This window comes from Cydia amplana, chromosome 25 (assembly GCF_948474715.1).
Source record: "Cydia amplana chromosome 25, ilCydAmpl1.1, whole genome shotgun sequence".
Classification (NCBI taxonomy): Eukaryota; Metazoa; Arthropoda; class Insecta; order Lepidoptera; family Tortricidae; genus Cydia; species Cydia amplana.
Genome location: NC_086093.1, coordinates 4,859,479 through 4,883,337, shown reverse-complemented (window position 1 = coordinate 4,883,337; position 23,859 = coordinate 4,859,479). Strand labels below are relative to the sequence as shown.

The 23,859-nt window shown below is 43.5% G+C and overlaps 1 protein-coding gene and 1 long non-coding RNA gene across 2 annotated transcripts in view; both read left to right on the top strand.

Moving 5' to 3' along the window:
• LOC134659901 (uncharacterized) overlaps positions 1 to 23,859 on the top strand; it is a 54,462-nt gene that overhangs the window by 25,723 nt on the left and 4,880 nt on the right. The window contains exons 22-38 of the mRNA XM_063515607.1: positions 2,513 to 2,705; positions 4,042 to 4,131; positions 4,984 to 5,210; positions 6,807 to 7,034; positions 9,849 to 9,990; positions 10,276 to 10,401; positions 11,131 to 11,264; positions 12,125 to 12,221; positions 12,614 to 12,743; positions 14,987 to 15,138; positions 17,222 to 17,360; positions 18,459 to 18,617; positions 20,686 to 20,769; positions 21,004 to 21,140; positions 21,208 to 21,301; positions 21,759 to 21,907; positions 23,702 to 23,820. Coding sequence (XP_063371677.1) covers positions 2,513 to 2,705; positions 4,042 to 4,131; positions 4,984 to 5,210; positions 6,807 to 7,034; positions 9,849 to 9,990; positions 10,276 to 10,401; positions 11,131 to 11,264; positions 12,125 to 12,221; positions 12,614 to 12,743; positions 14,987 to 15,138; positions 17,222 to 17,360; positions 18,459 to 18,617; positions 20,686 to 20,769; positions 21,004 to 21,140; positions 21,208 to 21,301; positions 21,759 to 21,907; positions 23,702 to 23,820 — 2,400 coding nt within the window. The remainder of the gene's footprint in view (positions 1 to 2,512; positions 2,706 to 4,041; positions 4,132 to 4,983; positions 5,211 to 6,806; positions 7,035 to 9,848; positions 9,991 to 10,275; positions 10,402 to 11,130; positions 11,265 to 12,124; positions 12,222 to 12,613; positions 12,744 to 14,986; positions 15,139 to 17,221; positions 17,361 to 18,458; positions 18,618 to 20,685; positions 20,770 to 21,003; positions 21,141 to 21,207; positions 21,302 to 21,758; positions 21,908 to 23,701; positions 23,821 to 23,859) is intronic.
• On the top strand, positions 18,520 to 21,140 carry LOC134659769 (uncharacterized). The gene is made up of 3 exons (XR_010097831.1): positions 18,520 to 18,617; positions 20,686 to 20,769; positions 21,004 to 21,140. It is a non-coding gene; the product is annotated as an uncharacterized LOC134659769 (long non-coding RNA).

The following is a 23,859-nucleotide window of genomic DNA, read 5'->3' as shown; positions in this document are numbered from 1 at the left end:
GCCGCTATATGACGGCACCGTTTTCGGAGGAATCCAAAGCTTTACAGGGGCCTATTGCATAACATTTTACAACTCATAATACAAGCGGAAGTCTATTTCTAATAAAAGGGAACGAAAACAGGCGTCCGCTTGTATTATGAGTTGTAAAATGTTATGCAATAGGCCCCAGATTGTCAACTTGCTAAATTCAGGCCTAACGACCATCTAAAGGCTTTTACAATTTAGTTTGACTGACACCGCCCTAACTCGGAATACGTAATTGCTAAATGTCATATCTTGCACTAAAGTATATAACCTAAGGAAACAAAATTTAGGATGCTTTAAAACTCATTTTACAGACTCGTGTAGTTCCCTCTGAAGTTGGTTTGCATGAACTACTCATATGTTGCTACGAGTATTGTGCGATGAATCGAGCCTATATAAAGGGGCCCACTGATTAACAGTCCGTCGGACGGTATCGGCATGTCAGTTAGAACAAAAAGTTTACAGTTCCGAACAACTGACAGGCCGATACCGTCCGGCGGACTGGTAATCAGTGGGCCCCTTTAGAATGAATATTTAGCGCCATAGTATTCGTATTCAGATATCGGCTACTAGTTTTTATCGATTAAAGCCGAAAGGCTCTCTGGTACAAAACATCAAGACAACATGATACTTTTTTAGGGTTCCGTACCCAAAGGGTAAAAACGTGACCCTATTACTAAGACTCCGCTGTCCGTCCGTCCGTTCGTCCGTCCGTCTGTCACCAGGCTGTATCTCACGAACCGTGATAGCTAGACAGTTGAAATTTTCACAGATGATGTATTTCTGTTGCCGCTATAACAACAAATACTAAAAACAGAATAAAATAAAGATTTAAGTGGGGCTCCCATACAACAAACGTGATTTTTGACCGAAGTTAAGCAACGTCGGGCGGGGTCAGTACCACAGACATACAATTCGCGCTCGCGCTTGACAGACAGCTGAAGTGTGCGAAAGGGAAGCCATCACGTATATGAACATCCCATGAGTGCGAAAAAGTCAGACTACCAATGAGAAAACGTAACCACTTTTGAGTTTGACGACGGCCGCGGACGGCCAAGAGCGTATCACGGTAATTTTCAAATTGAAAAATATACATGGATTAGGACGAAAAGTATTAAATAAAGTAATTCAGTGAAGATGGTGTCTTGTAGTGTGCCGGATTTCAGTGTTACAGTGCAAAATAATCCAAGCAAATACTCATTTCAGAGGATTTATGATATTCCGAGCGAAATTTTCATAACGATATTTTGTCAAATTAACAGCGAAAAAAGTGTACGAGTGTGTGTTTTTGTCCGTTTTATGTAAACCTGTTTATGTGCAATAAAGTGACATACATACATACATACATAAGCCGGTTTATAAAGTTCATTATAAGTTTTTCTTCCTTCGTGTGCTAATATTTTATCATATTAGTCTATAATTTAAAATATTTTGTGTAAAAACATAACCTGTTACTTTACGCTAGGGCTTGACAAAATGTTCATATGACAGTATCGATAACTTGTCGGTATATTAATAGCTATGTAATTATTTCTTCACAAGACATCATTAAGATATTAGCTTTTATAACCGACTTCAAATAATAACGATTATTATACCTTTTTGAAGGTGCTCATGTTTAGCGGTAAATTTAAACTTCACTTTCCAACACAGTAAGAGTTACATTAAGATAAGTCTGCAACGATTTTGATAGCACACGCAGTGCAAGTGTTATTTATACATCATAATGTCGTAGAATTTTAACGTTTAAAATAACACATTTGAAAAAGTACTCGATAAAGCAATGAAACATCGACAGATTATTAATCTGTTGTAACATGATATCACTATTTTTGATCTCACATAGACAATTTACGCACACACTTGCATTTCATTTTTGGTCGCACTTTTGAAGATTGACAGTTGTTCTAGTCATATTAATTCTATGGTCAGTACTTGGATGGGTGACCGTTTTTTTGCTTGTTTTGCTCTATTTTTTGTTGATGGTGCGGAACCGTCCGTGCGCGAGTCCGACTCGCATTTGGCCGGTTTTTGTGGTTTTATCGAATTCTGCACTTTCCCCACCCAAAAAAGGGCAGAACGATTTGTATGGTAAGATATCGCTTGGGCTCCTTCCTTCCGACGTGCCGGAAGCCGGTGACGCTCGAAGTTTGGACGAGCTATGACGACTTCTGTCTTCACTTTACATAATCACACCAGCAATCAATTGTTCAATTATCAAAACCCACAGACAAGACATCCTCCAGACTGAGCATAGTAGCGCTACCCCCTCCGCCACAAATATACTGTAGTTTTACCCCATTTTCGAGTCAAAGTGCCTTTGTGTGACGTCCGTGTCTTTGAACGGACCAATCACGGCACGGGACTCGCTCACCTCGTCCCCCGCGCCCCAGTATTTTTGGCAGCATCGGTGTCATGAAATAATTGCTCTAAACTCCGTCTAGAGGATTCCTAGTCTATGTCAAAATCTAATCATCTTCATATCCAGATACAGTCCCAGCGTGTCAGCTCCGAAGCGCCCGGCGGCCGCTAACGGCGCCGCCGCGTCCGGCTCCGGGTCCGGCGCGGCGCCGGCGGAGTTGCCGGAACTGTACCGGCCCGGGGAGTGGCTCACGGCCGTGTCGCCGCGCAAGGCGCCCTACCACCCGCAGATGGGTGACGCCGTCGTGTACTTCAGGATGGTGAGTGTACTATAGCTGGTCAACCAAATCTTGTCAGTAAAATTTTCTATGGGACGATATCCCTTCGAGCCTACATATTTCAAATTTGCCGCCTTTTTCTACTGTCAAGATCTGGTTGACCAAGTTTATATAATATATCACCATATCCACCATTTACAATTCTGCACCAAACATAATGTCTATGTTTAGCCCAATGGTTGACTGGTAGAGAATACCCCGAGGCGTTAAGTCCGCCATTTGTACTATTTTTGTATAAATTTGTGCAATAAAGTTTAAATAAATAAGTAAATATACTAGCGACCCGCCCCTGCTTCGCACGGGTTAACAAATTATACATAAACCTTCCTCTTGAATCACTCTATTTAAAAAAACCGCATCAAAATCCGTTGCGTAGGTTTAAAGATCTAAGCAAGCAGAGTGCTTGGTACATCATTTGCCAAATTAAAATGGCAGATAGGTTGAATAATTTGCTATCTTCTCATGCTTAAAAAAAAAATGGGGACTTTTTTTTCAGCTCTACACCAGTTTTCGTAAATTTCAAATTGTTACGTGCGCAGTAGCAAGGACCATATGGTCCTTGGCAGCAGTCAGTAAAACAGTGGGCAATTTTTTTTTCTAGGCATGAGAAGATAGCAAATGACTCAACCTATCTGCATAGTGACCGTGCGCGTTGGAGGGTCTGCCACCTTGTGGCCTGAATCGGAAACATATGTGCACATGTACATTGCCAAAGCAAGTACTACCATCTACCGTTTTCGTCGGCACGTTTCCTTGTGCATATTAGGTTCTGCCATCTTGTGGGCTACATCGGAAGCATAAACGACACATTTACGCCTCGCGCCAAAAATCTGACAACTCCTGTGCTACCCCCTATAGTTCATGCACGGGGCCTATATACAGATGCAACGTGCAACCTATCCTTTATTTACAGATAACTCGGGCGCAGAAAAAAAGCGCTGGTGGCCTAGCGGTAAGAGCGTGCGACTTTCAATCCGGAGGTCGCGGGTTCAAACCCCGGCTCGTACCAATGAGTTTTTCAGAACTTATGTACGAAATGTCATTTGATATTTACCAGTTGCTTTTCGGTGAAGGAAAACATCGTGAGGAAACCGGACTAATCCCAATAAGGCCTAGTTTCCCCTCCGGGTTGGAAGGGCAGATGGCAGTCGCTTTCGTAAAACTAGTGCCTACGTCAAATCATGGGATTAGTTGTCAAGCGGACCCCAGGCTCCCATGAGCCGTGGCAAAAATGCCGGGATAACGCGAGGAAGAAGAAGATTTGAAATGTCTACTCTTTTTTCTTCTAAAATATGCCTTCGTTTTTCATCAATTTCAGGGTCATCAAAAATATATGGAAGCCGTGTCAGAAAAGGACTTGTACCCGGTGTCGCCACGGGACAGGCCGTGGGAAAACGTTCATGTCTACGTAAGTTCAAAAATAGTGGTTTATTTCTATCGATATTTGTGACGTTATCTGTGAAAAGGGACCTTATTGTCGATGCCGCTTACGCCATTATTAACGATGCTCCGATATAAATACAATGCCGCGCGACGCCGTGCGGCGTAAGCGCCATCGACAATAACGTCCCTTTTTATAAATAATGCCCCATATACGAATTATCTTATACGCCTCCACAGACAAGACATCCTCTAGACTGAGCATAGTAACGCTACCCCCTCTGCCACTATATACGGTAGTTTTACTCCATCTACGAGTTAAAGTGTCAGAATCCCGTGCCGTGATTGGTCCGTGTCTTTGAACGGACCAATCACGGCACGGGATTCGCTCACCTCGTCCCCCCGCACCCCCGTATTTTTGGCAGCATCGGTTTCATAAAATAATTGCTCTAAACTCCGTCTAGAGGATTCCTAGTCTATGTACGCCTCTCATGTCATGTTTATATGGCTCTAATACATTGGCTATAAAGGTGGATCAACTATTTCTTGTTGTTATTCTGTCTGGTCAGCCAAGAGACAGTAGTAGCATAGTTGTTAGAAGACATTGTATACCACCTTCTGACACGCTTGGTAGACGACCCTCTATGGAAAGGGTTTATAAGTTACACAAAAAAGCGTACTTGGAGAATTTAAATGTCTAAAAATCAGGTTTTAAAGAGTGACCCAGGGGAACGTAACCATGGCAACGAGTGACAAGAAAAAGTTGATTCACCCATAAGGCCGTAAAAATATTTTTGGAATTATGGCTTCTGAACATGTTTTTGAACTCAACTGTACGACATATAGCATTAAATTGTGTCTTCTTATCGTAACACTTCAGGACTGCGAAGCGGCTAAAGTCGTGGGCATCAAATACGCCATCAAGCCGCCGCGTGTGGCGTGCGTGCGGCTGGCGTGTTCGCTACCCCGCCCTGCCGGCAGTTCCACGGCGACCGGCGGCGGCAGTATTGTGGTCGTGTACCATGACATGCCGGATGTCATCGACTTCCTCGTGCTGCGACAGCAGTATAGCGCGGGCTGCGCGCGCGGATGGACTCAGGGCGATCGGTGCGTAGCGTATTTATGTGTATATAATATTGACAAACGACAATGTCTGATAAAGTCATAAATATTAACAAAGTGCGGCCCGCGTCAACTTCGTTAACTACTATGTGGCCCTTGGCTGCTAAAAGGTTGCCGACCGCTGAACTACACTAAGGCTATATTACAGCACTAATATTGCGCAAACCATTTAAGGCCTGTGCACACCGGCTGCGTGTGCGTGACGTGCACGTGCGCGTGCGGTGTTGTACTATACAGATCCTTATGAGAGACGGCACACCGCTTGCGTGACGAGTGCGTGTACGGCTCCAACATCCAACAGTGCACGTCACTCACACGCAGCCTTTATGGGTCGTACTGACCCAGGATCACTACTTAGTACACTTATGTATCCTCTACGCACGTAGCACTCCTAACTTTTTAACTTCCTCGCGTTATCTCGGCTGTTTGCCACGGCTCATGGGAGCCCGGAGTCCACTTGGCAATCAATCCGAAGTAGACACTAGTTTTTCCACAGCGACTGCAGACTTTTCAGCCCAAAGGGAAAACTGTGCTTTATACATATACTAGCGACCCGCCCCGGCTTCGACCGGGCATAGAGAAAAAATACATAGATTGCTCACTCCATACATCAGTTTTAGTACCAAAAAGACTATTAGCATCTAGCATCGAGTAGCGGAACTATCAGTACTGCTACTTGACAATAGATGTAGCACCGACTGGACAGTCTTATCTCAACAGCATAAGACTTTCCGGTCGATGCTACATCTATTGTCAAGTAGCAGTACTGATAGTTCCGCTACTCGATGCTAGAATTGAATTGAATTATCATTTATTCACAAGAACATATGGTACATGCTAGATGTAGACACTGAAATTAATAGTCTAACTGATGTATGGAGTGAGCACTCTTGTCTTACTATATTTCTCTATGGCACGGGTTAACAAATTATACATAAACCTTCCTCTTGAACTCTTATCTATTAAAAAAAACCGCATCAAAACCCGTTGCGTAGTTTTAAAGATCTAAGCATACATACAGACAGACAGCGGGAAGCGACTTTGTTTTATACTATGTATGTATGTATGTATGTATGTATGTATATACTTTATTGCACATAGAAATAAAAACACGAGAAACATAGTTACAGAGTAAATTAAATACAACAAAGGCGAACTTATCCCTGTATGGGATCTCTTCCAGTTAACCTTTGAGGAAACGAATAAAACAAAACAGAAGTAACGATGAATGACAAACAAAACAATAGTGTACAATCACTAAAGTTAATGAAATGCAAGTTTTGAATACACATTGTTACAAATAATATACATAAACATAAATAGAAATACTTAAATAAATAAAAATAAAGCGTACATGTGACGGTTACACAATAAACAGTACGACGCAACTACCCGCTAGCTTCACTCCATAGGGAAGTGTCATGGCGTGCGCGTGGCTGCGGAGTGCACAAGCGATAACAGTTGTTTCATTTGGTCACCCAGTACACAACGGCGCCTGGACGTCACAGTACATATATAAATATAACCTAAATTAAACCTACCTACCTACCCCCTACCTATGTAGTGATTTTCTTGCCCCAGGTTCCGCTGCATGATCGACGACTCGTGGTGGACGGGCGTGGTGCTGGAGAACACGTCCGGCTCGTCCGGCGACGGCGGCGCGGTGCCGGACGCGCCGGACGAGCCGGACGCGGCGGCGCGCTGGGCGCGGGCCGCCGCCGCCAACTTCCTGTCGCTCAAAGTGCGTTGGGACAACGGCGAAGTGGAGCGGCTGTCGCCGTGGGACCTCGAGCCCATGGACCCGGAGAGGTACGTTGCTGTACATCAGTTTAATATGGATATACTCTTCTTCATATATTCTTCAAAAGCGCTGGTGGCCTAGCGGTAAGAGCGTGCGACTTGCAATCCGGAGGTCGCGGGTTCAAACCCCCGGCTCGTACCAATGAGTTTTTCGGAACTTATGTACGAAATATCATTTGATATTTACCAGTGGCTTTTCGGTGAAGGAAAACATCGTGAGGAAACCGGACTAATCCCGATACGGGCCTAGTTTACCCTCTGGGTTGGAAGGTCAGATGGCAGTCGCTTTCGTAAAGACTAGTGCCCACGCCAATTCCTGGGATTAGTTGCCAAGCGGACCCCAGGCTACCATGAGCCGTGGCAAAATGCCGGGACAACGCGAGGATGATGATGATGGATATACTCTTCATTAGGGTTCCGTACCTCAAAACGAAAATACGGAACCCTAATAGGATCACTCGTCTGTCTGTCCGTCCGTCTGTCACGGCCTATTTTCTCCGAAACTACTGGACCAATTAAGTTGAGATTTGGCACACATATCTAAGTTTGTGACCCAAAGATGGACGTGTAACGTAAATAAATGAATTTTAAATATGGAGGCCATTTTTGGGGGATAAATGAGAAAATTAAAAAATAAAGTTTTTCAAACTATATCGTGTTACATATCAAATGAAAGAGCTCATTGTAAGAATCTCAAATGTATTTTTTTTTATAATTTGAGGATAGATAGTTTAGCAGTTATTCAAGAAAATAGGCAAAAAATGACCATTTCCCCCTTATCTCCGAAACTACTGGGTCTAAAATTTTGAAAAAAAATACACAAAATAGCTCTTTACCTATAGATGACAGGAAAACCTATTAGAAATGTGCAGTCAAGCGTGAGTCGGACTTAATGTACAGAACCCTTGGAACGCGAGTCCGACTCTCACTAGGCCGGTTTTTCCTACTATTATTTCACATACGACTTAGATTTATGTAAGGGTGGTATCCCATCTGTCCAATATGTTTGTGCAATCTCATGGCGTCTCACACTCTCAAGCAAAATGTGAGGCGAAACACACATTGGACAAAGAAATAGGGTATTTGACTACTAGTTAAATCAGTTTCTTTTTTCGAACTGTCAAGACGATTTTGCTACTATGGAATTTATATGAAACACCAGCTTGTGACGTCACAATCAAATTACCTACTCTTTTTAGTTTTTACGGGTTTTAAAATTGAAATTGTGTCTAAAAATATCTGCTGTTCTACGTTTATCTATTAACCCTTTGACCGCCGTTGGCATGTATACAAGACAACGATAGAACGATACACTGGCGCCGCTGTCTTGTATACAAGACAAAAATTCAACCGCTCGGTAAATGTGCAAAAAATATCAATTATATACTTTTTTACACTCATGTTAATGTTTTAGGTCCTTGTTTAAAAAAAAATTGCATTTATTGCAGCTATAGAAATCCATTCTTTTATAATAAGGCTCTCAAAAAAATTGCTCCAGATTTCAACGTTTTTCTTGTTCCTCGTCGCCGTTGTCCTGTATACAAGACAGCTAGGGATGGGAATGTTAACTCGATATGAGACTATTCAAAATAAATATCAAATCGCAAATCTGGTTTTATTTAAGCATTTGAACACTTGTTAAATGCCAATTGGTCGTAACTAGTAACTAGAATACGTGAAACGAGACGAGAGAGACAGGCATTAACTATAGCTGAAGTTCAGGGAGCTTCTTCAGCTGTTGATAGTAGAGTCAGACAAGTAAATCTGTCCTTGTGGTTTATTTGCAGAACAAAAGATTCATTTTAAGATGATAGTGTAGTGGGGAGTGATACCCTGCAGTGACCGCTTCGCACAAGAATGGTACAGGCGGACGCTAGGAGTATATAGTCAGTGTCGCCTAACTATGAGAATGTTATATATTTGAAATTGACGAAAAATTGTCATGGTAGGGAGGATGTAATACGGGAACTGAGAAGCTCATCTAAGGAACATGTCGAATGTGAAACATGCATTCCCGAACATTTCCGATCCCCACCCTTTTCCAATATTATTGTTCTTCACTCATTGACAATTCAATTAACCCACGTGCAATTTTCCCCAATGCAGTTCCGGTACTTACATTTATATTATCGACACACGATGCGCGGCTCTAACGTTACGCTTATAAAGTTTATGTACCGACAAGCGCTTACGCCGTTGATCTAGAGACTATTATTACTTAATCCGCGCGGAAACAGTCCTTGTCGGTCTGCACTGCGGACAGTCCACGCGCGCCGTTGTCTTGTATAAACGACTTCTTGTACAGCCTAGTGCGGTGATATTACGTCATGAATCGATATTGTTTAGTGGTTGTTTTTAATGAGAAAGACCTTTATTTTTAACATTGTCGTGTGTAAAAAATATGTTAATTTTTGGCATTTTCGAAATAAATTAAAGTTGGATAAGAACAAAGCCAAATTGAGAAGATTTTTACCATAAATTGTAAATATCGATATCACTATTTGCAATCCCTAAACTTTTTATTAGTTGTTTACTTAAAATTTGCTCTGGCGTGTGAGTGAGCGTCTTTGCGGACTAGGTCCGGCGGCCAAAAGGTTAATTAATCTTTTGGTGCTTTATTTCATGCATGGTGTAAAATAATTTATTGTAAATACAGTCAAATACCCTATTGGACAGGTGGCATACCACCCTAAGGGACTATTTGCTGAAAGCTACTTAAAACTATAATCGTAGATTATCGACAGCGGACAACCTATCCGATTCCAGAGTACATCCGAAAATAGACTCTATTTCAAGTAAATAACCGATTATTTTCCCTTCCAGATTACCATCAGCGCCCGGCGGTGCCGTACCAGTGTTGCCTCACGAGCTAGAAGCAGTCTTATACAAAGCTGAAGCGAGCGAGTGGCCGCCGCGAGGCGACCGGGCGGCCGCGTGCCGCGCTATAGCCCATCATCTCAACCTGGTAACTATTATACTTGTAATTAGCGAAAGAGACAAAACGATGGAGCGGCACGGGTGCGAGCAAGAAAACTGACGAAAATACTACCACTTCAAAGGACAGATGACTTTGGCACTACGGAATAGCACGTGCAATACGGACGTGCTGACGTCATCGATACATCGTATTGGGATCACGAGTTTGAAGTCTTATATAAAATCAAAATAAGTTTGTAACAGCATACCATTTTTATACAAAAAAATTTTTTTGGCAGAAAAAAAAGGTAATAAAATGTATCTTTGTTTATAGGTGATGTCCCTATCCGCGGCGGAACCCTTCGTAGCGCCGGTGGATCTTCAGTTGTACCCCACTTACGCGCTGGTCGTGCCATACCCCATCGATCTCAGCACCATTCGTTCTAGGTTCGACCACTTGGTGAGTTAAACTTTATTTTAGAAAATTTAATGTTAAATGTACGATTCACATTAAACTGGAGTTGGTGCGCGTTGTATTGGGGACCATATGAAACTGCGATTGCACAAACGATAGTTCAATTTTGTATGGAACCGCCCGCGGCGAACGCACTCCTTACAATATGGTCTTAGTGTAAGGCCTGAGTGGACGCTCGAAGCGGAGCGTTCGGCGGGGCGTGCAGCGTGGCTGTGGGCTCACGCGTGATGTGAGCAGCGTGCACTAAGGCCGCTCCTATACGCTTGCATTAGTTTAACATGCACGCCGCACGCCCCGCCCCGCTGCACGCCCAACTCGAGCGTCCACTCAGGCCTTACACTTACAGTCAAAGGATTTGTGTCCTTATACAGTAGTAAGACACTTCACGGCGCGATACGAATCTGTCGCTTACCAAACGCGGTGTGATATCGTCGAACGTTGAAAATAACCTGTTCTATCCTTCTACACGACCTTAACTCGTATCACTACATAATATAAAACAAAGTCGCTTCCCGCTGTATGTCTGTCTGTATGTATGCTTAGATCTTTAAAACTACGCAACGGTTTTTTTATTAATAGACAGTTCAGACATTCAAGAGGAAGGTTTATATATAATTTCTTAACCTGTGCGAAGCCGGGGCGGGTCGCTAGTAGAATTATATGTATCAAATAATTCTATTTCTAAATAGATTACAATATGATTTCTCTCGACAGTTCTATCGGCGAGCTGCGGCCGCGCAATTCGACGTACGCTATCTAGCGAGCAACGCGGAGCGTTTCAACGAACCACATTCGCCCATCGTCCGCCAGGCACGGCTTATCACAGACTTACTGCTCTATATTATCAGGTAAACTGTGCTAATACATAGGGTATTTGACACATGTTGAATTTTATAACTAAATCTAGTTAAATAGATAGAAAATGAGCAATTTATCACAATGCATTGGAAATTTAAATAATAATATATGGGAATAATAAAAAAATACAAGGCCTTAAAGTTATATAGGAAAAAAAAAATGATACCATTCGATTTCTTACATTTTATTTAAAAAAATATTGTATAGCAACCATATACATGAACGCAATATCTCACCGACAAAATCGCAATTTCCTTGTTTTTCATACATTGAAATGGCTTCTAACGTTACATGGTGACGTCACGATGTATAGCCATTTTGTTAGAAGCGTTTCGTCAGTAAAGTGCGAGTACTTTGACCTTCATTTGTGACTGTTGTATTGCTTTAAGACAATGAGTCCCATACAGACATTTGATCCTCAAAACAAACCTGATCAACTCATACCATAAAAATTGTCAAATACCCTATTTGAACATAAAATGTCCAGTAACTATTTCGGTTATAACTCATATGCGCCTGCGTGCTGAGACATGTTTTACGAGCAAATGTTATGAAATAGTACATCATTGTCTAGGGGGATAGGTAATTGCTGGCTGAAGATTAATTTTAAACGGACGCCTGTTTCAACTTTTTTTGCGCGTGAGACTAATGATGTTGTGAGCGAAACAAATACTGTAATTTTTATGCAACATTATTGTCGCATAAATTAAGCTTGAATACATAATTAAGCGTAATTTATAATTTTTGACTCATCATAAACTGTTACTACATGAAACTTATTCAACCCTACCTAACATTTATGAGGCAAGACTAATATTGACCGTTACACATATGTATTTAATGTCAACAGCCACTGGCGCGAAGTAGATGTGGTGGCGAAGTACCATGAGCTGGCCGCCGCCTATCGCTCCGAGGATGACGAACCTGCGCCCAGTCAGCCCACTAAGGTAACACGGGATGATCTTCAAAACATTCTGTTTGAATATTCTATTCTATTCTTATGACCCTCTATAGTTCGTTTTTTTTTAGCAATCATGACGTGTCTTTTTATTGAAAAACACGTTTTAAAAATAAATAATGGCAAATATGTAACAATTATGAATCCAATACGTTCATTTATATTCTTCTGCTTTCATAAGTAATAGTTACTGATATTTAAAAAGCGTTATTCAATTAAAAGACGTGTCAAGATCGCTTACCTTCTTTTTAATGCTAAAAAAACGAACTATAGTTTTTTGCTAAGTTTAGCGAAGTATTGAAAGTTCAATTGGTGGTTTTTATTGTCAAAAAGCGATGTTTTTAAACCTAAAAATGTAAACGTATATCTGTACATGTACAGTCTCGTCGCGCCCGGGGCCGCGCCGGCTCCACCTCGTGGCGCGCGGCGTGCACCCGCGTGCTGCAGGAGCTGACGGGCTCCAGCGACGCCGGGCCCTTCCGCGAGCCCGTGTCGCTAGAACAAGTCCCAGGTGAGTCATGTACTAGTTGCTCTGTACATGTACAGTCTCGTCGCGCCCGGGGCCGCGCCGGCTCCACCTCGTGGCGCGCGGCGTGCACCCGCGTGCTGCAGGAGCTGACGGGCTCCAGCGACGCCGGGCCCTTCCGCGAGCCCGTGTCGCTAGAACAAGTCCCAGGTGAGTCATGTACTAGTTGCTCTGTACATGTACAGTCTCGTCGCGCCCGGGGCCGCGCCGGCTCCACCTCGTGGCGCGCGGCGTGCACCCGCGTGCTGCAGGAGCTGACGGGCTCCAGCGACGCCGGGCCCTTCCGCGAGCCCGTGTCGCTAGAACAAGTCCCAGGTGAGTCATGTACTAGTTGCTCTGTACATGTACAGTCTCGTCGCGCCCGGGGCCGCGCCGGCTCCACCTCGTGGCGCGCGGCGTGCACCCGCGTGCTGCAGGAGCTGACGGGCTCCAGCGACGCCGGGCCCTTCCGCGAGCCCGTGTCGCTAGAACAAGTCCCAGGTGAGTCATGTACTAGTTGCTCTGTACATGTACAGTCTCGTCGCGCCCGGGGCCGCGCCGGCTCCACCTCGTGGCGCGCGGCGTGCACCCGCGTGCTGCAGGAGCTGACGGGCTCCAGCGACGCCGGGCCCTTCCGCGAGCCCGTGTCGCTAGAACAAGTCCCAGGTGAGTCATGTACTAGTTGCTCTGTACATGTACAGTCTCGTCGCGCCCGGGGCCGCGCCGGCTCCACCTCGTGGCGCGCGGCGTGCACCCGCGTGCTGCAGGAGCTGACGGGCTCCAGCGACGCCGGGCCCTTCCGCGAGCCCGTGTCGCTAGAACAAGTCCCAGGTGAGTCATGTACTAGTTGCTCTGTACATGTACAGTCTCGTCGCGCCCGGGGCCGCGCCGGCTCCACCTCGTGGCGCGCGGCGTGCACCCGCGTGCTGCAGGAGCTGACGGGCTCCAGCGACGCCGGGCCCTTCCGCGAGCCCGTGTCGCTAGAACAAGTCCCAGGTGAGTCATGTACTAGTTGCTCTGTACATGTACAGTCTCGTCGCGCCCGGGGCCGCGCCGGCTCCACCTCGTGGCGCGCGGCGTGCACCCGCGTGCTGCAGGAGCTGACGGGCTCCAGCGACGCCGGGCCCTTCCGCGAGCCCGTGTCGCTAGAACAAGTCCCAGGTGAGTCATGTCATGTACTAGTTGCCCTGTAGACCTCTGAGTCCGCCATCACCCCTTTAAGACGAAACAGGAGCTGAGATTTAAATATTTTAGGTAAATATACCCGTCTCGCTAACGGGAGCGGTTCCTAAAACTAGTGCGATAAGGACAAGGCGAAAAATCCTGCGTAAAAATCTCAAAAAACGAGGTTTCGTACTCGACTGTTTCCTCCTCCAAAACTTAACCAATCGTAACCAAATTTGTAAATCTAAATGATTATGAAATTATCTGTGTCGGACCGTTTTGCTTTTTTGGCTAATTGATATCAGTTTTGAATACCACGCCTCTCATTGCGGCATAGTCAATTAGGCCATTTTGGCCATTTTTGAAAGGCTCTAGCGCCTTAAAAAACAAAAAATAAAAAAAAGCAAAACAGTCCGACACAGATATTGACAATATTAAAATGTGTTGAAAAAATCATTGCTCTAGCTTCAAAACCCACGGAGGAAACAGTCGAGTACGTTTGTATGGAGAAATGACCACTCCTGTTGGCTCTTAACCGCCAAAAACGTCAAATGACACACGCGGCTACAACCCAATATCAACCTGCGTGCGTTCCCACAAGGTTCCCGAAGACGCGCCGTATACAATAAGCGTGACGTTTAGGGCTCATTTAGACGGTGCGAGAACTCGCATGCGAGTTTCATTACATTGCGTCATTTGATCTGTCGGCTGAAGTGTTGTAACCTCAATGGTCCACAATGTAACTAAAATCGTATACGAGTTCGCGTGCCGTCTACATGAGTCCTTAAAGGGTTAAACAATAGTACATTACTGTAGAGGCCGTAAAGTAAGGGATTGCAGGACGAGATTGCGGTAGACGGATAAAGCGAGTCTTGCAATCCCTGTTCCGGCCAAGGATTGAATAGTGCTTTTCTCAAACATTGTAAGAAAATAAAAATGTAAATTAGCCATAAATGAGCAACTTCATGTCTTCATTTCGTGACATTACGCATACATTTTGGAGTATGTTTGAGAAAATTAAATTATCGAACCTGCTCATGTTCACTCGGTACATAACTTCATCTCATATACTTGTAATACTCCAGATTACCTAAGCATAGTGAAGAACCCCATGGACCTGGGCACCATATCACAAAAGCTAGCTGCCTGCCGCTACTCCCGCCCGGCACAAGTGCACCGCGACCTCGCGCTCGTGTTCCACAACAGCAGGCTGTACAACACCAACAAGCGCAGTCGGGTGAGTAACTACATATACTACAGTAGTGTAGCGTAGCTATTTCTGGACGGTTTGCCCTTCGGGCATCTGAGGCAACCTAACTAACTTTCCTACCTATCTATTGGTTTAATGTGACTACCGTCAAAACGTTACACAGGGACTTTACGTTCCGCCTAATTTTACGATCGGCCGCCGACATTATATAATAGCACTTCCTCACGCACCGAAATGACGTACGATTCGCATTAGTATCATAATCGCGTATATAGGAATTCTGGTAGAATACCTCATTGTCCAGGGTTCGAAATTATCCAGATAATTAAAGTCTTTGATAATTATCGCGATAATTATCCGACTAATATCGGATAATTATCCCAAGTATGGATGGTGCAATATTTATTTTCTTTGAATTATTTGATAGTAAAAAATAATTAAACATTTTTTGTTATTTATTTATACATTTTATTAGGTTATTATCAAATCGATAATTAACAGGCATAAAAATCACGATAATTATCGCGTTAATTATCAAGATAACTATTATTAATAATTATCTTTTGAAACCCTGTTATTGTCAATTGACGGTATTCGTATTTGGTTATTCGTAGATGCCTACTATGTCCGCATGCTTCCATAATGGGGTCCCGTTGTTTCCCATAAAGTTTTAGGTCATAATGTATTGTTTGTCATATTGTTAACATTTCAGGATTTTCGTTACATTATCCTATAGATAGGTTAGGTTTGTTTTATGGCAATCCTGATAAGTGACGCGTTTCTGAACCAAATGAATTATGACTAACGAAAATGCGGCCAAACAATACATTATGGCTTAAAACTATTTGGGAAACAATAGAGACCCTTCCGTAATATGTCGATGTGTGTGTAAATATTGCACGTTGATGTGTGTTTGTGTGTTGCTCCGCTTGCTCGTCCAGGACACGAGTCAGGTAATGCGAACATTAAAAGATATTGGTCATTTACAGTTCGCAGTGAGAAGTAGCTAGGCGGGGGAGGTATTCAAAATGCACCATATCATAGCACTATCTTATTGTTAAACTCCTGAAACTTAATGTACATGTCATTGTCATCATCATCATCATAATCGCCATGCATGTTCGCTTTTTGGATAGTATGTATTTAAGTTTAGTATATAGTGCATTGGGCAATACCTTAATATGTATGTTTAAAACTTAAAAATGAACGCGATCTCGCCAACAAACTGCAATCGCAGTTTGGCGAGGAATATAAATTGTTATAAATTGTTGTGTACTTTGTGATAAAAAAAAAGAAAACATTACAATGTACATATTCGTGCAATCTAATTGAACCTTTCATGAACCAAATAAAGAAGCATTTCTTTTCTTTCATTGCTTTTTAAAACAAACTAAATTCGTTCTAATTTGCGTATAGAATAAGGTTGAAATTAAAAATCTGAAAACTTTATATGGTGGGTCTTACGAGGTTATGAAAATACGAGCTTGTGCAGATAATTTTGATTACCTCGCCCGCTTAGCTACTTCTGCCGCGTACTGTTGGTACCTATATTCTTATTAGTCGTCCATATAACTTTTTATATGTACCTGTTGTGTACTGTGGGTTTATTATTTTTTCTAGATCTTTTACACCTAGAGCCACCTTTTTAAATGTTCTTAAAAATCATCTTGTTCTTAAGGTTATATCTTTGGGACGTTAGCTACGATTTTGGGGCTGGGGAATGGGGGTTTTCGGGGTCTAAAAATCGATCCAGCTAGGTATCATCCCTAGGAGAATGCACGTTTTGAGTTTTTATATGTTTTCCGAGCCGGTCTCCCAGATAGATAGATAAAAACTTTATTCGTTTCCACAACATACATGGTACATAGATGAAAGAAGACATGCAGCTTAAAATTAACATAAAAATTAGTTTACAATATCTTAAAGCAAAAGAAAATAAAACAAATACAAAACCATGTGTCGTGGCAGAGAATAGGCGCTGGCTCAGCATGGTGATGCGGCAAGCCACATCGCTGATATTCTGCCAGGACCTTTTACAAAAATGAAAAGACTGTACAACGCTTAAGATATAAGATAAAGATATTGTTGTTATGTTCCATTACTTGTGCAGATCTACTCGATGACGGTCCGGTTGTCCGCGTTGTTCGCGGCGCTTTGGGAGGCGCACGTGCCCGCCGCCGCCTCCGCTTCCGGCTCCGCCACGCGCGTGACGCGCCGCGCTCGCCGCAAACGCATCGAGTCACACGCAGGTAAAGTTAGACCAGGATAAGTGTAAGGCCTGAGTGGACGCTCGAGTTGGGCGTGCAGCGTGCATGTTATGCACAAATGCAAGCGTATAGGAGCGGCCTTAGTGCACGCTGCTCAAATCACTTGGGAGCCCGACGCCACGCTGCACGCCCCGCCGAACGCTCCGTTTCGAGCGTCCACTCAGGCCTTACGCTAAGTCTGCAACGATTTTGATAGCACACGCAGTGCAAGTGTTATTTATTCGTCTCAATTTCATAGAAGTTTGACGTTTAAAATAACACTGCGTGTGCTATCATAATCGTTGCAAATTTTTCTCGGTTCAGATCTATTTCGAATCATCGGGTAGCTATATCAAAGAAACGCTTTTTGTTTAATAGATTTAAGGATTAAGCCGAAAACGGCCTTCTGAGAAGATTTCAACTATAGTTTCATTATATTTACCGACGCGTGGCAAGGGAACTACGAGTACCTACGCAAACCTACGCGTGGCTGTAATGCGTCGGTATTCCTCCTGTCCAATGTGTATATGCGCCTCACACTTTAATTAGTGAGAGAGTGAGACGCAATGCACATTTTCTCAAACATACTCCAAAATGTATGTGTTAATGTCACGAAATGAAGACATGAAGTTGCTCATTTATGGCTCCTTACATTACTTCTTGACCTAGGCCAAGAAGTAATGTAGGGAGTTAGTATGAAACGTACATTATTGTCCGCTGCTCTATTGAAGTGCGGCACCCTGCGTTGCTCGCGAGGCTGCCCGCTTCCCGGGCCCGAACCCCGCTCCCCGCGGCAGGCACGATGACGCACGTTCCCGGCCCGAATGCGGAGCGACTTACGTTCCAATTAACTTTAGCCAAAAATATCGCTGGTTGGATAGTTTTCCAGCCGATTTAGTGACTAAGTACATCGCGGATCGAAAGCGATCAATGTTTGAGAAAAGCACTATACAATCCTTGGCCGGAACAGGGATTGCAAGACTCGCTTTATCCGTCTACCGCAATCTCGTCCTGCAATCCCTTACTTCACGGCCTCTGCAGTAATGTACTATTTGAAGTTGGCCAGGTAGAATAGCAGCCTAAACGGTTGAATGTTTGCAGAGAGCATGAACGGCGACGTGGTCTCGGGGCCGGCGTCCCCCGGGCTGCAGTCGGACAGCTGCAGCTCGGGCTCGGAGCCCCTCGCCGCGCTCGCGCAGGCGCGCCTGCAGCACCCGGCCTCCTCGGACAGCGACGTGCCACTCCGGGCGCACAGGAAAGGTGAGATACTGCCCGGTCACAGTATAACACATTACTTTCGACAAAATCAGTGCTACGCGCATTTACCTAAAGGTTCCGTCACACAGGCGCGTTTTCCGGGCGGGGCGTGAGCGTTTTATATGTAAAAACGGCGCGTCCCGCTCACGCGCCGCCCTCAAAATGCGCCTGTGTCGGAGCCTTAAACGTCCATGAGAAAAAAAAACATTAATAATTTAGTGAGTCTGTTTCCAAAAAATGTATCTATTAAACGGCAAGATGGGAAGACGTGCTAATAGAAACCAGGTAGGTATAGTTTGTAGCTTTCTAATAGACCCCGAAGGCTAATCCTATTGTCTATTGTTAAGAAAAACCGCTCGTGCCACGTGCCACAACCACCTGCATAAAAAATCGGTACTTCGGTTACTGAGTGCCGGCGAGTCGAACGCTACAGCACCAGTCTAAAATGTGTCATCGAGATGCGTAACAAAGGCGCGTTATCGGAGAGCGCACCTACACTGGTTTTTTGAGCGTTGGACTAGCCCGCGCTCAGGTGCCAAATAGAATAATTAGGACCCTTTTTTGCAGGTAAGTAGCACGTGCGGTTTTACTGAACAATAGACAATAGGATAAGCCTTCGGGCTCTACTAGAAAGCTACAAACTATACGCAGTAGTCGACATCTAGCATCGAGCAATGATATTATATAACATATAACCATAGATACGTTATACTCATACTTGAGGAGCACAAAAAATACTTCCATATTTATTTCTGTGCCTACGAAAAAAATCTGTTATTTTTGATTAATGTTCTCATTCCATCCATATTTGTCACACTCGTTATTAACTTATTAAACATAAGGTCGTCTCTTTCTCTTTCGGTGTGCGGGAGCTCGTTAGCACGTGCGCATTTCTCGCTTGTCTAAAGGCAACTTGTCCAATTTGTCACAAGTTAAGCGCTTCAATTTTGGAACGCCTATAACCTATCTTGAGTTATAAATCATTGGCATCGAATAGGACAGCAATGCGTACCAATCACTCCATACTGGAGGAGCTACGCATAAAATGCTGGTTGTCGACGATATGCCAAGACCGAATGCTTGCATACTTCGGACACCTCTCACGTCGCTCTCCTGATAGCCTGGAAAGAGTAATAATGACGGGCAAAGTTGAAGGCTCGAGACCTCAGGCCCCTCCTACTATAGTTCGTTTTTTTAGCATTAGAAATAAGGTAAACAATCTTGATGTGTCTTTTAATTGAAAAACACATTTTAAAAATAAGTTACGGCAAATATGTAACAATTATGAATCTAATACGATCTTTTATTAGTCTTCTGCTTTCATAAGTAATAGTTATTGATTTTTAAAAAGTGTTTTTCAATTAAAAGACATGTCAAAATCGCTTATCTTCTTTCAAGTTCTTTCTAATGCTAAAAAAACGAACTATAGTGGCAGGCGTGTCTCACTCCGCGATTTCGTCGCTTTGCTACAGGTAGCTAAAAGTACATTCGTTCGGCCCCTATTTTCGGGAAAGCCATAAGCCGCGCGTGGCGCTGTCGCCACCTAGCGGCCATATCTGTGCTGATCGTAACAGACGCGTTTTGTAAGAGAGTGAGTCTTCTGTTCTTATTTATTCTGTGACGGTAGTCGACATCTAGCGTCGAGTAGCGGAATTATCAGTACTGCTACTTGACAATAGATGCTACGACCGAAAAGTCTAATGCTCAACAATTTTCAGCTACCTATAATAATGTAACCGGATTAGCCGGAACTCTATTGTTTACCCCTTCTACTTGTAATATTAGTTATAAATTGTTGTTCAATACAATTTTCGCGAGTCGCGACACTCGCGACACTCGAGACATCTAGTATCAAGTAGCGGGTCTGATAATTCCGCTATATGCTAGATTTTGACTACGAAAATAATAGGCGTTTTGGTACCAAAATTATGTATGGAGTGAGCACTCTATGCTTAGGTACTATATTTCTGTATGACACTAGAATCATAAATATAGCAACAATTATAAATACAACAACCAATATAATATAATGAAATTTTATTTATGTGACTATGTTAATGTATTTTTGTAGGTAAAGGAGTGGGCAAAAAGACAAAGATAGCGAACGGTCACGTGCCGACCGCGTCACCGGAGCCCGGGCCCGCGTATGAGAGAGGTACGACACCTTATTTATTGTTATACTAGCAACCCGCCCCGACTTCGCACGGGTTAACTAATTATACATAAACATTCATATTTAATCACTCTTATCTATAATAAAAATGGCATCAAAATCCGTTGCGTAGTTTTAAAGATCTAAGCATGCATAGGGAGACAGTGGGAAGCGACTTTGTTTTATACTATGTAGTGATTGTGTTATTTTCTCGCTAAATGTACGTATTGTTTGCAGACACCTACATACCGTCTCCCAATGGATTATCATCATCGTCCACGGAGCAGATAGAAGTGGAACAGTTGTCGATACCGGCCGACGACGCGTCGTTAACTTACGACGACGATTCACCCGCACATGAACCTAGTCCAGAGGTGAGCTGTCATTATCAGTACTTTATATTTACCATCCCCTAATGGTTTATCATCGTCCACGGAGCAGATAGAAGTGGAACAGTTGTCGATACCGGCGGACGACGCGTCGTTAACTTACGACGACGATTCACCCGCACATGAACCTAGTCCAGAGGTGAGCTGTCATTATCTATACTTTATACTTACCATCCTCTAACGGTTTATCATCGTCCACGGAGCAGATAGAAGTGGAACAGTTGTCGATACCGGCCGACGACGCGTCGTTAACTTACGACGACGATTCACCCGCACAGAACCTAGTCCAGAGGTGAGCTGTCATTATCAACACTTTATACTTACCATCCTCTAACGGTTTATCATCGTCCACGGAGCAGATAGAAGTGGAACAGTTGTCGATACCGGCCGACGACGCGTCGTTAACTTACGACGACGATTCACCCGCACAGAACCTAGTCCAGAGGTGAGCTGTCATTATCAACACTTTATACTTACCATCCTCTAACGGTTTATCATCGTCCACGGAGCAGATAGAAGTGGAACAGTTGTCGATACCGGCCGACGACGCGTCGTTAACTTACGACGACGATTCACCCGCACAGAACCTAGTCCAGAGGTGAGCTGTCATTATCAACACTTTATACTTACCATCCTCTAACGGTTTATCATCGTCCACGGAGCAGATAGAAGTGGAACAGTTGTCGATACCGGCCGACGACGCGTCGTTAACTTACGACGACGATTCACCCGCACATGAACCGAGTCCAGAGGTGAGCTCTGATTACTGATTATTAATATTTTAGACAAATTATCTATCTATCTAATACCTTTAAATGAGCTATTCTTGTATATTTATTTATACATATATATATATATATTTCGGGGATCTCGGAATCGGCTCTAACGGTTACGATGAAATTTGTTATATGGGGATTTTGGGGGGCGAAAAATCGATCTACCTAGGTCTTATCTCTGGGAAAACGCGCATTTTTGAGTTTCTATGTATTCCGAGCAAAGCTCGGTCTCCACGATATTAGTTATTATGTGACATCAGCATAATTTATTTATTTAAACTTTATTGCACAAAATATATACTACAATGTACAATTGGCGAACTTTATGCCAAATGGCATTCTCTACCAATTGGGGTCAGGCGCGGCTGGCCTTAAGGAGCGCTTGTGCGGTGCACTCCCATAAATAATCAAAATGTAATTATACCACCTATTTAATATATTACTATTTAAGATCTATCGTAAAAAACTCAATACCAATTAAATAATAACCTTTATTCATTATAAGTTTATAGACAGCTCACCACTACCTACTCGGCGTAATTTCATAGAAATCAAAGGTAACGTGCGAAGCGGAGCGCTTTGGATTGCGCTCCTATGGAAAAAGATTTAGTACATTCGATCAATAGGAAATTCAATAAGAGCGAAAGAGAAGTTTCGACACAGGTCCGCAGGTGAAACAGAACATTTTCTATGAGGGAACAGGCAAAATCGGTGCGGCGCTCCGAGCCCGGTTGACCTTGCGCGCGCATCCCGCGCGCCATGTTCATGTTGTTGTTGTCACTTGCTTCTAAACAGACCTTAGTCAATTTTGGCTTTTTTTTCATTATAAATAATGAAACAAGAGTTTAAACAGCGAAAGCACATAATTTGTTTGTTGTGAGGTGTTTAAAAATTAATGAATTTAACGTGAGAATGTGAAAAAGTTTACAAAATTGACTCGAGTTCAATTATGGACGACCTTGAACTTTCGTAACAATGTTAGTCAAAAACAAAAACTTATATATTTACTATTCAGATCAATATGCAAAAACACCGTGGTTGTGTTGTGTGAATGTGATAAAAGTAACTAGCTTATTTTATTTTTCGTGTTACTTAAAGGTCTTAAAGTATATCTTTTGTGTTTGGCTCGGGCGCGGGCGACGTGCGGTGAGTTTGTTTGGAGCGAAATAAGTAAGTAGGTGTGTTAACAATTTAGTATATCTTTCCATAAAATTTAAATAAAAACATTACATCCATTTGTAAAATGAACTGCAGTTGGCGTCTATCGGTCGTCAAGATATTCGTAATACCGAAAATCTATGAGAGAGTTCAATGACCGGGTGGACGGAAACCGACATCTAGGTACTTTGCGACGGTTAATTGAATGTGTAGGTTTAGTTTTTGTTTTTTATTGTGAGTGAAAACCCATAATACATAGCTACCAGCCGCCGCTGATTGGGGTATAATGATGAATTTCGAGTGTTATAATGCTTAATTGCTGTGGTCGTATTTGCCGCTCCCGTATTGGCTTACATAGCCACGAAAAACGCTGTCGCCCTACCTGACACTGTTCGTATAGTCTGTAATAGACTCGAACGCCAATGATGAATGCTTAATTATGTATAGTTACAGTTATATACACCGCTTTATCTAATCACACGTGCTCAGAAATCGCATGTCACGACCGGTACTGCGGCATCGTTGCTCTGGGGCGTCTGCGAAATATCTTGACAGTTCATTTTATACCGTGAGCCTTAGGAAAATATTGAGTGGTATTGTCTGACCCCCCAGTTCCGTCCGCACGCGCGGCGCAAGCGAGCGCGGGGCTCCGACAGCGCGCCCTCCCCGCCGCGCCGCGCCCCGCACCCGCACCGCCACCGCCACCGCCACCGGAACAAGCTGCCCAAGCGGTATGTACACTAATACCACAGAATAAGTAATAGTATTAC